This window comes from Empidonax traillii, unplaced genomic scaffold (genome assembly GCF_003031625.1).
Source record: "Empidonax traillii isolate 1590-97213 ecotype Southwest subspecies unplaced genomic scaffold, ASM303162v1 scaffold39:size2480183, whole genome shotgun sequence".
Classification (NCBI taxonomy): Eukaryota; Metazoa; Chordata; class Aves; order Passeriformes; family Tyrannidae; genus Empidonax; species Empidonax traillii.
The window spans coordinates 2,432,343-2,446,672 of NW_020955232.1; the positions used below are offsets into that span (position 1 = coordinate 2,432,343).

Sequence of the window (14,330 nt, forward strand, 5' to 3'; positions counted from 1 at the left end):
TTTTTTTTCTTTTTTTTAAAACCAGTAACCACTTACTCATAATGGACATTCAGAGAAAGATAAATTACTACCTTGTGAGAAAGGAAAAGATTATGAGCTTCATTCACTACTGCAAAGATATTCAATGCCTTGGATGGAAGAGAGCGCACAGTAGCTAAGCATAGTTAATCAAGATTCAAAAAGGAAAGTAGAGAACTCCAATATTCTCCCTTCTCTTCTATTCACTGGAAAAAAAAGAGCACTAATCCACCACTAAATGCAGAATCAAGAAATCCGATTCCCTTTTCCCACCCTCTCTCCTCCCTTCCCCCAGCTCCAAAAGCAGAATGTGCATAGAAGGACTTCCCGTACTGAGTGTAGCACCTGGGTAATTATGAATTACAACTGTGCAAACCACTGTACTAAATAGAGATGCCTGCCACTTAATTAAACCCTTTCTTAGAGAGGAAATGCATGCACATTCACACTATCTCCTCTTCTTAATTGGTCTCAGACACTGCAGGAAGTTAGTCCCCAAGATTTGTCAGCCAGCCAGCCCACAGATGTTTGAGAAAGAAAACCAGGTCAGCATTAACAGGTTCACTACTTCTGCTCGAGGCGACAGGTCAGCAGATCAGTGTCTGCTGTCTGCAGCTGGCAGGCTCCACCTCGGGAAAATGGTCCTTAAGCACTGGCCTGAATTCCTGTCAAACGTGCACTTCCCTTCACAGGCCTGGACAGGGAGCACAGCAAACAGCCACGGCAGCTTAATGTGACACCGTGGTTGGATCCACCCTGCAGACTGAAGGACACTACAGGCACTCTCCAAACCCAGGTTTCAGTGAACTCAGAGTCCCTCCAGATCAGCCTCACGCCATCAGCACCAGGGGGCCAAGACTTGCCTTACCACAGAACACTAATCAGATGCAACTCAAGAACGTCCAAACCCGTGACTGGAGTCTCAGAACTCCACAGGAGAGCCCAAGCACACTTCTCTCTGATGTATCAGCCTCATCTCATTTCCTTACTGTATTCCATGGCCCTTCAGAAAAAGATATCTGATCTCTCCACTGTGCCCCTGTGATGGAAGAGACTAAAATGATTCTGAGGAGTACTGGGAATAAAATCTTTTGCTTTATGCCACACACAAACACCAGGTCTGAGCTGACAGTACCACTGGCAACAGAAAATGGTGCTCAAAAAAGTAAAGACTCAAGTAAGTAATGATCAATATATGTGATCACCAATATAAAATAATCCCGCTGTGTTTACAAAGATCTTTGAGCCCAGCAGGTGAATATGTAACATCAATAGCCACTACTTCCAATTGAAACAAAAACAAACAACAAATAAAGAAAACCCCACTTCACACATTACTGTTTATTCTGTCAAAAAAGGAAAGAAAAGCTTGGACTAAAACTCCTCTGAAGCTGTTGTTTGTGGTCCACCTGTCAGCCTTCACCAATTTGTGTAACTTTTTAGCCAGACTTCAACCTTTCAGAACTTGCAATCTTCTGCCACTTTTGGAAAAACACAGACAAATTTAGTATTAAACTCTGTAAGCTGCTATCAGTGACTAAAAGTGCCTTCAGTATCTGAGTTACTGCCTCATCTTTAACCCATACCTGATGCACATCTTTTTGCATCACTCTGTACTCCAGGCTGTATCTGTTTATGGGTAGTAAAATCACCTAATTCATTAAAGGACAAAAGCAATATCAACCAAACACAGACAAACAGCAGCAAAGCAGGCTTATCTAGATTAATAGCTCAGGGAACAAGAACCCTCATTTTTTATTTGGGCATCTTCTGCATGCTGCAGAAGGGAAAGTCGGAACAACAACAGTGCTGCTCCAAGAATGGAATTCCAAGGCCTGGGGTGGGGAGAAAAGAACCAGGTTGTGAAGAACTCCCATTAAACAAGATAAAAACGAAGAGTATGGGGTGTGAATATGAGCAGAGTTGGTTAGAGAAATACTTTATTCTGTATTCCATTAAGACAAATCAGCACAAATCTTTTTCATACCTAGTTACAACCCCGAGCACTGGGCAAGGAGGCAGCGACTGTAGCATTCAACAGATCTTAAAAGTTCTGACAGCAGGAGTTAGCAATTTTCCGTGGACCAGCTGCCCCGCTGATGGATTCCCACCAGGATGAGATCCCCAGGCTGGAGCAGGAGCCCGTTTCTCCCGCAGCAGGAGAACGGGCGCCATCTCCTGGGTGCTTTTGCGCACTGTCACCCAAATAAAGCCCCTGCACCTCTCACCCAAAACCTTCCTGAAATATCTTTCTGATAAATTACGTGATGTTTAACGGCAGTCAAGGAATTACCTGGAAAAATATCTCTAAGCTACTAGTCCAACTCTGAAACAACAACCGAGCCTGTCACGATTAGCACGGTTTGTCAGTGAAGTCTGTCAACAACTCAACAACACAAATACTGGATTTTGAAGAAATAAAAACTACATCAGCTCCTCCTGGAGAAATGGGAGTACAAGCAGTTTGTTTTCTTGACGCAACCCTTTCTTAATAACAAATTCCTATAAGAACCATGCATAAATGTCCTTTTCTAGGGGAGTAAACTCCAAAGTAAATAGAACTTTCTACTCGCAGAGCGAGAATTTCAACATTTTGTGTATTTTTCCCTTTACAGTTGAAACCAATCCTACAGCTGGAATACCAGGTCAGAGCAACACATGACAAGTGAATGAAAATCCCTGGCAGCGTAGCAGTAACATACAAAAAAGTCCTACATCCACAATAGCCAACTATACCACAAAGTAGGTAATAAGAAGCTCAAGAAATCAAAAGTAATTGAACACAAAAAAAGGTTATATAGATTTATAGTGTATACACATGAACCACATATATAACTGTGATGTGTACTATTTTATTATCTGGCTATTGTGCAGCTTACAGGGATATTATGCTCTAGAGCTACAGCTGTCTTTGTTTCCACTGTTTATGACAGAGAAAAGCCCAGGAGCTTACAAGTGGAATTCAGAACTAGCAAACATAAGATTAGCCAGAGTAAACTGTTAATGAACTTGTTTTCCCCCCCACAAGGTGAAGCATTATAAACACTTAGTTCGCTCTTTCATTGTCACCAAAAAGAGACCAGTACTAAAAACAGTAGGATTACCACTACACTCCTGAAAGCTGCACCTCCTTCCCAAGTATTATTACATAAAATTACACTGGAAGGGCTGATCGTGAGCCAATCTGACAAAAAGCCTGCTGGGAGCAGGCAATCAGTGAACAGAAACCACTNNAAAGAAAGAAAAAAAAAAAAAAAAAAAAAAAAAAAAAAAAAAAAAAAAAAAAAAAAAAAGCCAAGAAAAAAAAAAAAAAACAGTGAGGGAGGCAGGGGGGAGTCATCCAGTCCCACTTGCTCCAATTGCATACACAAGGTGATTTTTCTCAAGAGCAATTCCCCTTTCTGTATGAGAAGGCGACATTAATAGCACTAAACAATATGGCCCAATCAAAAACCTAACACTTCACAGTGAATATTCTGATTTTAAATGAAGGAGTTATTAGACTTCAACAGGCAGAATCACTTGGTTCCATTTCTCTCCCAGTGGGAAATTACCTCGTTAAACCTTTAACAGCTTGAGGTAAGTAAAAAGCTTTTACTCCAACGTCTGATAGGGAAGTTTTGTGAAAAGGATTCCTACAATTTCTGTCCATAGGAGATTTAGCACAATTCCATCTTCCTGTAAATGTCTGTGTCCCCCAGCAGATGAAGGAGAGAACCTCAAGCATGCTACGTACCAGCCTGCCTCTGGAAAAGGTTCATTATTCTCATTAAACAGAAAACACTGAGAGAGTTAAGGAGTTGGAACACAAGTACCTTTTACATGAAGCAACACTGGGCCCAAACCAGATGTGCATATCCAAACAATCCCAGCACTGCGCAGACATTGCTCTGTTGTCGGATACATGAACAGAATAAAGAGGCAAGTGGCAAAAGGAGGTTCTGCTGCACAGGTTTCAGCTCTGACCCAACATGAAAGGTGATCTGTACTATGGTGCTCATGTCAAGACAGTTATTTACAAAGAAGCATCTCTACTTCCAGTGTAATGACAGTGTAAACATTTAGAGAAAATAGAGCAGTGTTGAAACATGGCACACGAAAGCTTCCTAGCTACTCAGAAAACTTTCTGCAATGGAAGGAAATGATCAGAAGATGCACCATTTCCAATCCCTCTTTATACCACAAACACAACAGAGACCTTAAAAAAATCTGTTTGACTGCTCCAGATGTCAGAAAGAGCTGTTATGTACCAGTACACAGACCAGCTGGTGTTACAAACACCACTGGGAAGTGGGGTTTGACAAAATAACTAAATTAACAACAGTTCTTCAGCTGTTTTAGGGAAGAAAAGTCACAACAGGATCTAGCAGCTTATTTTGATTAGCTGATTTGATATCCAGATATCAAAGGAAATATATTTACAACAATTTGTCACAAGTGACATATTCTCGCCTCCGGACACAGCCTAAAATTATTAGAAATTCACTTACTAAACAAGCAGAATCTCAAAACTGAATGCAGCTATACCCAAAAAGTTCAAAGAACTCAAAACTGAAGCATGGCCTCAGAGACACTGGTCAAGCTGACTTGGTGAAAAACCTTTGTTAGTTCCCAGAGATACTTTAAAACAGTGTATATCTTATTTTCTTCTCATATATAACAGAAAGTACTGGAAGACCTTACATATGAAGAAGATCTAGTAAGCAAGCATGACCAACACTTCAGAGATCTGAAGATGAAGAGGGAAGTGGTTTAAAAGTCTTATCTCCCTTCAAAGCTGTGAAAACATACCTGATACTTAAGCCAGTGCTCCGGTCCAGTTTCTCCCAGCTTTGTAATTTTGCCAGAAGTTTCTAAAGCAAAGATAAAAAGTACAGTTAGACTCAGATGAATGTTCTAGTAGCTGATTTTCCAGAGTTTTCTCAGATTCCTCCATTCAAAGTCAGTGTCATTCCTTTTTCTGTGGATTTCATGATCTTATCTAGCACCGTGTCATTCATCTGAGACACCATCGTGGCCCCACAGCATTTGTGGTGATCAAAGTGGGTGTGGAGGTTCTCACCACACACCTGTTCAACATCACCATGTCTGGGCAGAGCCTGACATCACAAAAAGCCTCTCCAGCAGAGGAAATGTGGAAGAAATAGAAAGGTCAAAGAAGACACCACGGTAAGATTGCTCTTTACACAAAATCTCCACCTGAACAACAGAAATCCTTTTGCCTTTTACACCTTCATTGCCATAATTCCCCTCATGCTGACTTTTCAGCTTGGGAATGCCTCCCTTCCAGCCCACTAATTAAAAGAGGTATCACATCTCAACTAACACAATACAGGAAGAGCCTAAAAGTCAGGACAGGCAATAAAGGAAACCCCTATTCTGATCCTCCACCCAGTGTTCCCAGCTCCTCACCTCATTTTCCAGTTCCACAGTCACCAGCTGCGCTTGGACCTTCTCGTAGCGTTCCAGTTTTCTTTGGAGACCTTCTACCTCCTCTTTAAGCAACCCATTGTTCTCTTTCATTTCCCTGTGGTGAAGAGGCAGACAACTACTGAAGATCCATGCAACACAATTCCCTCCCACAAACTTCCAGATACACACGGATTGACCAGGAAATCATGACACTGATATTCAGTGTTTCATTTCTATAACCTTCACTGCAAAGCCACTGCTCCACAAAACCCTGAAGTTTTATTGAACTTATTTTTGTCTACTCTAAGCACCATCCTAGTTAAGCCCAAACCAAACTGAAGTTTTATATCTGCTTTTACTATTTGACAAAATGAGGGTAGCAGAAGACTCCCAACTCCACTGTTCAGTCCAGCTGGATGCAGGGCTGGAACACAGCAAGCACTACAAACCTGGTTTTTGAACAAGCATTGAGACTGCTTGGTTTTACTTTAATAGAGGTGTGCAAGGGTGAAATAAAACCATTTAGCAACAAACGACCTTTAATCTGTTGATTAAAAAAAACAAGCATGAGAAAAAAAAAAATTCAAGATAAACAATTCAAAATGACAATGAAACAACTACGAAACCAAAACCAAGAAAAACTACTTAATTGTTAAAAAGAAAAAGCTAGCAGGACAACTTGTGCAATTTTAAAAAAAATAAATAAAACAACCCACACACAAATCATTTTTAGGCAAGTTATTTCATAGCACATTTAATTTAATTTTTCAAATCAACCACCACTTTAGAAATCCAGAAAGCCTCCTCCACCAAGGGCTGTATCAGAGTACTTTAGAAACTCAAACAAAACACTTTCTAAACATTATGCTGGAACAGCAGGCCTTTAAAACAGTGGCAACAATAGATAAGCAAAACCAGTTATTAAAGACACATTCAGCTGCCTCTTGTCTCTACAGGGAATTCTTTCCCAAAGCTGTCTGGAGTTCATCACCACCTTTAAACATTGAATTTTGTTCTAACAAACAGAAATCATCACCCAGAACAACCAACACACATTCTAGGAGGCTCTTCTCTTCAAGAAGATTCCTCAGATCTTGTCAAATCCTCTCAAAGAGTAATCATCACAACACTGCTCAGTTCATATGCATTATTTATAGGAAATATTTAAACTTCCTTCTAAACTTTCCATGTGGAAGCACAGTAAGAGGGATTTGGAAGTGCATACAGTGCAGCTGTAGCAAGAACAGAAGAGCACAGGATAACCTTTAACAACTGAACCTTTCTTTCACCTGAAGTAGGCGTTTTCCTCCCTGAGCTGGCGTAATTCCCGCTCCATTTTTGGGAAACGAGCCAGTTCTGCCTTCATGTTCTTGACAATTAGAGCATCATGTTCCTGCTGGGATAACTTCTGCTCCAGATCCTAGAAAACATGGGATGGCAAAAGGACATCAGTGATTAAGTTGAAACTTGTAAGAACTATTTCTGCATTGTACTTTTTAAGTGCAAATCAAGGACTTGAATGGAGTCGGAAGGGAACTCAGTAGGAACATCTGTTCCCATTCACTGCTCAAAGCTGGGATGACTCGTTCCGCTTATAGAGAAGAGACCAGCCCGGGTGTTACACCTGCTTACCTTAAGTTCATAAAAAAAACACCCTCTGCTAATCATTAAAAAGACCTTTCCCTATCTCTTAAAAACCAATCTGTGATTTTCTTATCCTCTATCCCTCCGTCAGTGAAGCGCAAAGTGGGGCACTGAATGGCCCAAAAGAATTAGGAACAAGAAGAAACACAAATATGCATTTTAGCACCATGTTGCTATTTTTTTCCACTAAAAAAAAAAAAAAAGTTTATTTAGAGCTGTATTGCAGACTGATATCCTGTTTTCCATCCTTTCATCTCAGTGGAGGAAGTCTCCTCCTGCTGGCAATGATCTGGCTTCAGCACAGGCAGTGCCACTGTCAGCACCTGCTCAAACCAAAGTAACTCTCCCACAGCTACTTTTGCCAGGAAGACAAACGAAAAACATACAATCCCATCAACCTACATGCTAATTTGGAAGGACATAGCATCTCCATGCTCACATTTTAGTCAATGTGGTTTTGAAAGCTTTACAAGTAACTGCACTTTATCTTAAAGAGCTAAACCCAACTTCAGAGGAAGGATTTTATGGGAAGAAGAAAAGTACTTGTAGCTGCTGGGCTCATCATCCACCATCTGAAAAAAGATCACTCTAAAAACAGTCTCTTGCAAAGCAAACTTGTGCTGTGGCACAAGACCAAAAAGAGCATTCCCCCAGAACCCTGCACAAGGTATGAATCACCTTCCTATAGAAAAAGGGTTTGGTTTTTTTTTTTTTAATTAATTGACACAAAGGCAAAGAGTGCCATGTTATAGCTAATTGCAGACAGCCTGGTCCACTCAACCTCAGCTCCTGCTGGCCACCAACTCAGATACATGACAAATTAACCTTTTACTTCTGTTCCTCCACTGAAGGACATCAAAAACTAAAGCTTTACATAGGTCACAAAGTTTCTTACCTTAATCTTCTGTTCATATTCTGCCAGTAGGGATTGGTTTGCTTGCAGGGTCTGGATTTGTTGACTTGCCTCTTGCCATTTCCTGTCAGATGCAGACACAGAAGGTACTTAGCACCCAGAAACCATGTACCAGAAACAACCTGCATGCAGAAGTCGCTGACAAACGTAGTCAAACACCATTAACAAGGTAAATGTTAATGCTAGAGAAGATTTTGTCTCATACAGTTTCAGTCATATCATCTCCCCCTAATTTAGAGACAAAAACAATCACTCACTTTAATGATGATGCATAGAGAAAAATAATTAAAAAAAATAATCAAGCCACCTTAACTCTGAAAACAACAAATACACACTCAGAGTAAATAAACCTTCACAACTCTGAAATTGAAGAGTTCAAGTTTGTAAGCAAGGAAAAACATACTTGTAGCTCTCAACCACCCCTCCATTATGATTTAAGCCTTGATATTTTTATTCTGTTCAGTCCCTAAAGTTCACATCAGCCTTTCCCATCCATGTGCCTCCTGTTAACTCTCTACCAGGAACATGAGACATCACAAACCTCAAGTTCATGGTTCTTTTCCTCAAGGTACAATTAAATTGCACCTCAGAGTTCGTTTCAAACAACAGTTACAACCTGCACATCCAGATCAAAGAACTCCTTTGAAGAGAGGAAATCAAACGCTGTTGAAAGTTTTCTGAGTGATGACACCTGCACAAGACTCAAGTTTTGTTTGCCTTTTTCCCCCTACAGTCATTCATCCCCTGCTTACTTTTTTTCAACATCCAGCTGTTCCATCAGTTCCTGCTTCTGAGAGTCTTGGCTTGTCATCTGCATCTCTTGGTTCATTATATTCCATTGCAGCTCTGATATTTTTCCTTTTAATACGGTGATTGTCTGAATTAATGGAAGAAAAAAAGCAGAAACACACAAGGTTATGACTCTCCAAGCTGGATATAATGCATGGTGATATAAATCATTTCCAACTAAAAAGTACAAACACTGAATCCAGAAACAATCCCACTCTCCCAAACCTTTACACCTGGAAACTTACCTCAAACAAAGGTAAGAGAAAATCATTTAGCAGCTTTCATTTGTCACCCAAATGGTCATTTCCATTACCTATTACATGAGTGACCTCAAACTTGCATGAAAAATATCAAGCTTCAAAGTTAGATGATGATAAAACATAAGTACATGTATTAAAGTAAAAAATTATCCCACAACCATTCCAAATGTATTTTGTCTGGGTTTCAAAATTTAAAATGCCTCAACCAAATACCAGAGGCATTACAGTTTCCTTAGAATTAGAGGCCAGTGGTTTTTAGGATTTTTTTCTAAGTATCTTAACTCCAAAGAAAAGCTCGCAGGTCATGTAACCTGACTTCTGAACCTTGGTGCTGTATGTTGCCTTGCACTTTTTTTCCTCCTTCTCCACATCAACTTGTCCAGGATATCTCTTCTCCTTCTGACCTGCTCACTTGTGTCTGGGCTTGGTTTGGTTCTAAACTTTGACAGCAAGGACACACACCACCAGGGTTTATTAACTTCCAGGTGATGAACACAGTGATTGCAATTATTTTGTTTGGGCTTTTTTTTTTTTTATCAAAAAGGGCATTTTCAATTCACAAGAACTGCAAAGTCATCAGAAGCCAGGAACGGATTAAAAATTACTCTGTTCTTACCTCATTGGCTTCAGCTAATTTGCTCTCCTTCTCTTGCAGCTTCTTACTCATTGTCTCCATGCTCTTCTTGTAGGATCTGTTCATCTCCATTTGTTCTTTCAGTTTATTTTCAGCTTCTGTTTCCCTTTCCTGATATTGCTTTATGCGTGTGAGCAGCTCCTGGTTACGGTCGGCCTCTCGCTTGCCAAGTAAAAGAAAAATGCAAAGAGACATAAGAAGGAAGAAGCACAAAATTAAAGCCATTTTTCCCTTCTCCTGTCTTCATTCCTCATCACCATGGTCACCAAGGCATCCTCAGACCACAGCTTTAACCTTTAACCTTTGTTGCACTGGCAAGGACAAAAATCTTACCAGCAGCAACTCAATGTCAAGAGCCACCCAGGCCAATGCAGCTGGAAAAATAAGAGACAGAGTCTTCCAGATCTCTTACACTAATTCATGACTATGAGAATATAAATGTGGCTTCAGAGATTCCACTGCACACCTTCCAGCAGATCAGCAGATCTCCAGCAGAAGACATTCTGATCTCCAATTTAAAGCTGGCCCATGCACAGCAAATTGGCTTTCAGAAACTCAGACCTCAACAGTTGGGTTAATAAGACAAACTTCCCTCTGCAGCTTCAGGAAACTGTATGAGGCCATTTAAAAGAGAAGAAACAGGGTTTAAATGCACAGCTTCACCAACTAATGCGATAAATATTTTTGCACTTTGACCACCTTTCATACACCATTTCGGTTTATTCCTACCACAAATTAATTCTTGTTGAAAAAATGCATAGTAAATTGCTTTACTAATCAAAGCAAATCGAGACATGGATTTACATAGTAAACAAGGATTATGCAAAGCAATGTGAGGTTCCTAAAACCTTTATCCACATGACTCAGAAAAACACAGAATCTGAGCAGGGTAATTACCAGAGTGCTGGATTAGTGCTGCTCCCTTTTTTTGTACCAGTATTTCAAGGGTTTCTGTGACTGACTCAGCTACATTGCAGTTTGAACTCTTCCTGGCTTAATCCCACATCACTTGACTTCAGAGGAACAAGGAATTTAGTCACTGACTCGCTGTTTCACAGCTACACACTAAATCTGTCACCCAGCATCCTTGTAAAATACAACAAAACGTGCTTATAATCAGCCACATATGAGACTTTTATTATGCCACAAGACCCACTGATCTACTGCTCATTCCAGTAAGGTCGTTAAGCAAACATATGTGGGCATAAAAGCAGAAACCAATAAAAGCTATCAGTCCCTGAGTGAGGCTCACTGTTTTATCAGTGCAGGCTCCCTTGTGTGACACTGCATGGCTGGCACTGCTGCCATTCCAATTAATTACAGTCACACAAACTAAATGCTTGCAATTGTGCCAGTAGAAGTTTAAATTCAGCTAGGAGAAAAATTATTAAATACTTCTGGGGGAAACAAATAGCAAACTCCTTTTATTACTGCTACCCATGATAACTGTAGTGCTAAACTAACAGAACCCAGTGATCAGATCATGAGCCTGTCAACCTAACAAGGCTTCAAGTTCACACTCTTGTGCACAGCAGCAAGTTGGTGCAATACACTGCAGGGGGAATCTGTAAAGCAGAACAGCTGGTGCTGGGAACTTGACACCCACATCAGCAGCACCACCAGCTCTGCAGTAAATGCAAACACAGTAAATGCATTCCAGGAGCATCTACTACAGATTCAGTGAAGCCCTGCTCTGAAGACAGTGTCTATTAGCAGGTGGAGAACACCAGGCTTGCACCCCTCAGCTAAGCTTCATTCCAAAAAGAAGTTGACTACGCACATTCTGAGACATTCCACTGCAAAGCACAGCTCGTGAGAAGTGGAGAGGATATCCCTGACCCAAACCAAACTGCAGATGCTGCACAGGTGTTCTGACTCAGGCCTGTGATTGTGATTCCAAGCCACCACCACTCACCTCATAGTTCCTGGCGTTGGTGTTGGCTGCCTTCTCCAGCTCGATGCGGGCGCGCTTGTGGCTGAGCTCCATCTGCATCTTCTCCCGCTCCACCTGCAGCAGCTGGGATTTGGAGTGGATCTGCCCAGCTTGCTCTTCCAGCTGGCCGGTTCATGTGTGGAAAGGGACATTGCACCCAGTTAACAGCACAGCAATAATAAGGCTGGGTGGTGCCCCCCACCCTGTGCTGCTTCAGCTGACATTTATGTGCCATTTTACAAAGCACCAGGAAACCATCACCAAATTTGTGGTACTTCTCACACCAGCTGCAGCTGGGGAACCACACCCTTTTAAAAAAAGCAAGCTTATTTTATACCTATAGACTGAAATAGAAATTAGGATAAAGAAGAGAGAAACTTCATTCCAGCCTAATAAACAGTCCTCAGGATCCAAGATGATCCATTATGAGCATGAAGCAGCTAAGAGGAAAAAAAAAAGTAAAACACAAAGGTGGATGCAAACAGAAGTGGACACAAACTGTTTGCATATCAAAGCCACACTGCTCTATGTGTCCAGGCAAAGAAACCTCATTATGAAAAAAAAAAAGGTAACAAACTGTCTCACTAGAAAAATGTTAACAGATCTAAAGCTCCTCTGTTCAGCAAAATGAAAATAACTTACAATTTAATTACCTGAGCTGGTTCACAGATAGAACTTGCAGGGAATAATTTCAAAGCACCTTTCTTATTCTTTTACAAAGCAGAAATAAGTATGCCTGACACTTTAAAAAAATTAAATATTTTCTGGAAAATATTTCAGAATGTTGACCAAAAGCAAGATTCCATTAGTGAGCTTGTGTGAACATCAGCTTCAGAAAGAATGGTCAGATCTGAATGAAATAAATCCTGATTCCTGGAATCAAAAGGAGCACACTGATGAGGACACCTCACCTGCATCCTCTGCTGGTACTGGATCTGCAAGGAGCTCTGAGATGGTCCTGGTGTGGCCAGCCCAGACACCCCCTCCATTCGCTGAGATATAAAGTGGTTGAGGGATTTGAGGGTGGAGAAGACCGTGGTGTTATTTTCCAAGTCCTCCATGGCTGTGGAAATGGACAGAAATAGACATGAGCAAACCAGAGCACGCTGCTGTATCCTGGCTGCTCTGCTGAGGAGAGACACACCACTGTCCTGAGGAAACACTCAGTGCAAGGCCTTCCAATTTACCAGATAAAATCAACCTGCAAAGCACTGCAGGTGCATCCCAACCCAGAGAAAACACGACCCGACCTAGGCTGGAGTCACAGGTCTCTGACATGAGAAACTGATGCAAGGCAGGCTGTTCTTCCCCGAGCTTTCTACACAAAATGGTCTGATTTTATTTAAATACATTCTCCCCTGAATCTTGGCCTATAAACGTACAAATAAAAGCTGTCACAAGCTGTACAAAATTGAATTTTCTTTTCTGCAAGACAACTTAATATTGTAGGACAGAAGAACCTACAGCAGGCAACTATAATAAACAGAACTCATTACTCTTCCCCCAAATGTTTGAAGCTGATGGGGGAGGAGAACTAATTCCACATTAGCAGCAAACCCTTCCTTCCACTCAACTTGCTCCTGGCTTCCCAAAAGCACTCTGGAAGCACCAACTTCCAGCAACAAGTCTTCCCCAGTTCACAGACCCCTTCTGTGAGTAAAACCGCATCTCCTCGTTCATGTTAAGAGTTTCTGCAAACCCATCAGACTCAGAGGGACCGAAGACCAACCAGGCCTGCAGCTCCGGAACGCCAGCGAGGCTTCCCAGGAGACTTCGGGGAGCCTTCAGGGGAGTCCCTGCAGTGACTGCGCGCTCCATAAAGCCCAGGATCACGAAAGGCAGCCACAACACTCACAGGGCTTGTGGCGCCGGGGGACACGCTCCTGGAGCCACCTGCAGGCTCCCGCACTCTCGGTTATTCCTTGGATTTGTATCATCGCGAAGAGGGGGCGTAACAGCAGCCCCCGGGCGGCAGAGCAGCCAAAACCCGGGAGAACGCGCTTATTCAAACCACGCACACACGAATCACGGAGAGCGCCCTGCCCACAGGGGGCCTGAGGCAGGCAAGCCTGTCCTCAACCCCACTGAAAACGAGGAATCGCGGGCTCAGAAACCCCCGCGGCCGAGGGACCCTCAGGGTTCCCGGGGACCCCCCCCAGCCCGGCAGCGGCGGGCACGGGGGTGCTCGGGGGCTCGGCCGCGCGGCTGCAGGAGGGCATGAGCGGGGTGGGACCGGTGGGATCCATCCATCCCTATCCATCCCCATCCATCCCCGCTCACCGGCGCGCGCCCCGCTTGGATCTCCCTCCTCGCCCCGGCCACGGGATCTCACGGGAACGCCCCGCCCCGCTCTCGCGAGAACTGCCCGCCGTAAGGACGGGACTAGGCGCGCACTCCCGCCCTACCGTAATTCCTCCCCGCTCGGCCTCTTGGCAACTCGCCCCCCTCCACTCCCCAAAAATCCCCTTGCGCCCTCCTGCTCGGTCAGAGCCCCCCGGCCCCTCTGCAGCTGCAGCCGGAGGAGCAGAGGAGAAGGCACATGCTCTGCCGGCTCCCATTCCCACTGCGAATCCCAGGTCATAATATTTTTCAAGGAGCGACTGACTTAATTTTTTTTTTTTTTACTACCCAACATGCTGCTCCCCAGTTTACGCTGTTGGCTTGACACTGCCACACACTCCCTTTCAGTAAGGAAATCCAGATTGGAAGGTTTCAAATCACTTAAAA

The 14,330-nt window shown here is 42.7% G+C and overlaps 1 protein-coding gene across 1 annotated transcript in view; it reads right to left on the reverse strand.

Annotated features, from left to right (window-relative positions):
• MAD1L1 (mitotic arrest deficient 1 like 1) overlaps positions 1–13,943 on the reverse strand; it is a 344,432-nt gene extending 330,489 nt beyond the window's left edge. The window contains exons 1-9 of the mRNA XM_027878245.1: positions 13,884–13,943; positions 12,515–12,668; positions 11,586–11,726; positions 9,653–9,832; positions 8,740–8,864; positions 7,970–8,051; positions 6,720–6,850; positions 5,431–5,545; positions 4,810–4,871 (exon numbers count right to left, since the gene is read on the reverse strand). Coding sequence (XP_027734046.1) covers positions 4,810–4,871; positions 5,431–5,545; positions 6,720–6,850; positions 7,970–8,051; positions 8,740–8,864; positions 9,653–9,832; positions 11,586–11,726; positions 12,515–12,664 — 986 coding nt within the window. The 5' untranslated portion in view covers positions 12,665–12,668; positions 13,884–13,943. The remainder of the gene's footprint in view (positions 1–4,809; positions 4,872–5,430; positions 5,546–6,719; positions 6,851–7,969; positions 8,052–8,739; positions 8,865–9,652; positions 9,833–11,585; positions 11,727–12,514; positions 12,669–13,883) is intronic.
• Positions 13,944–14,330: the final 387 nt, after the last annotated feature.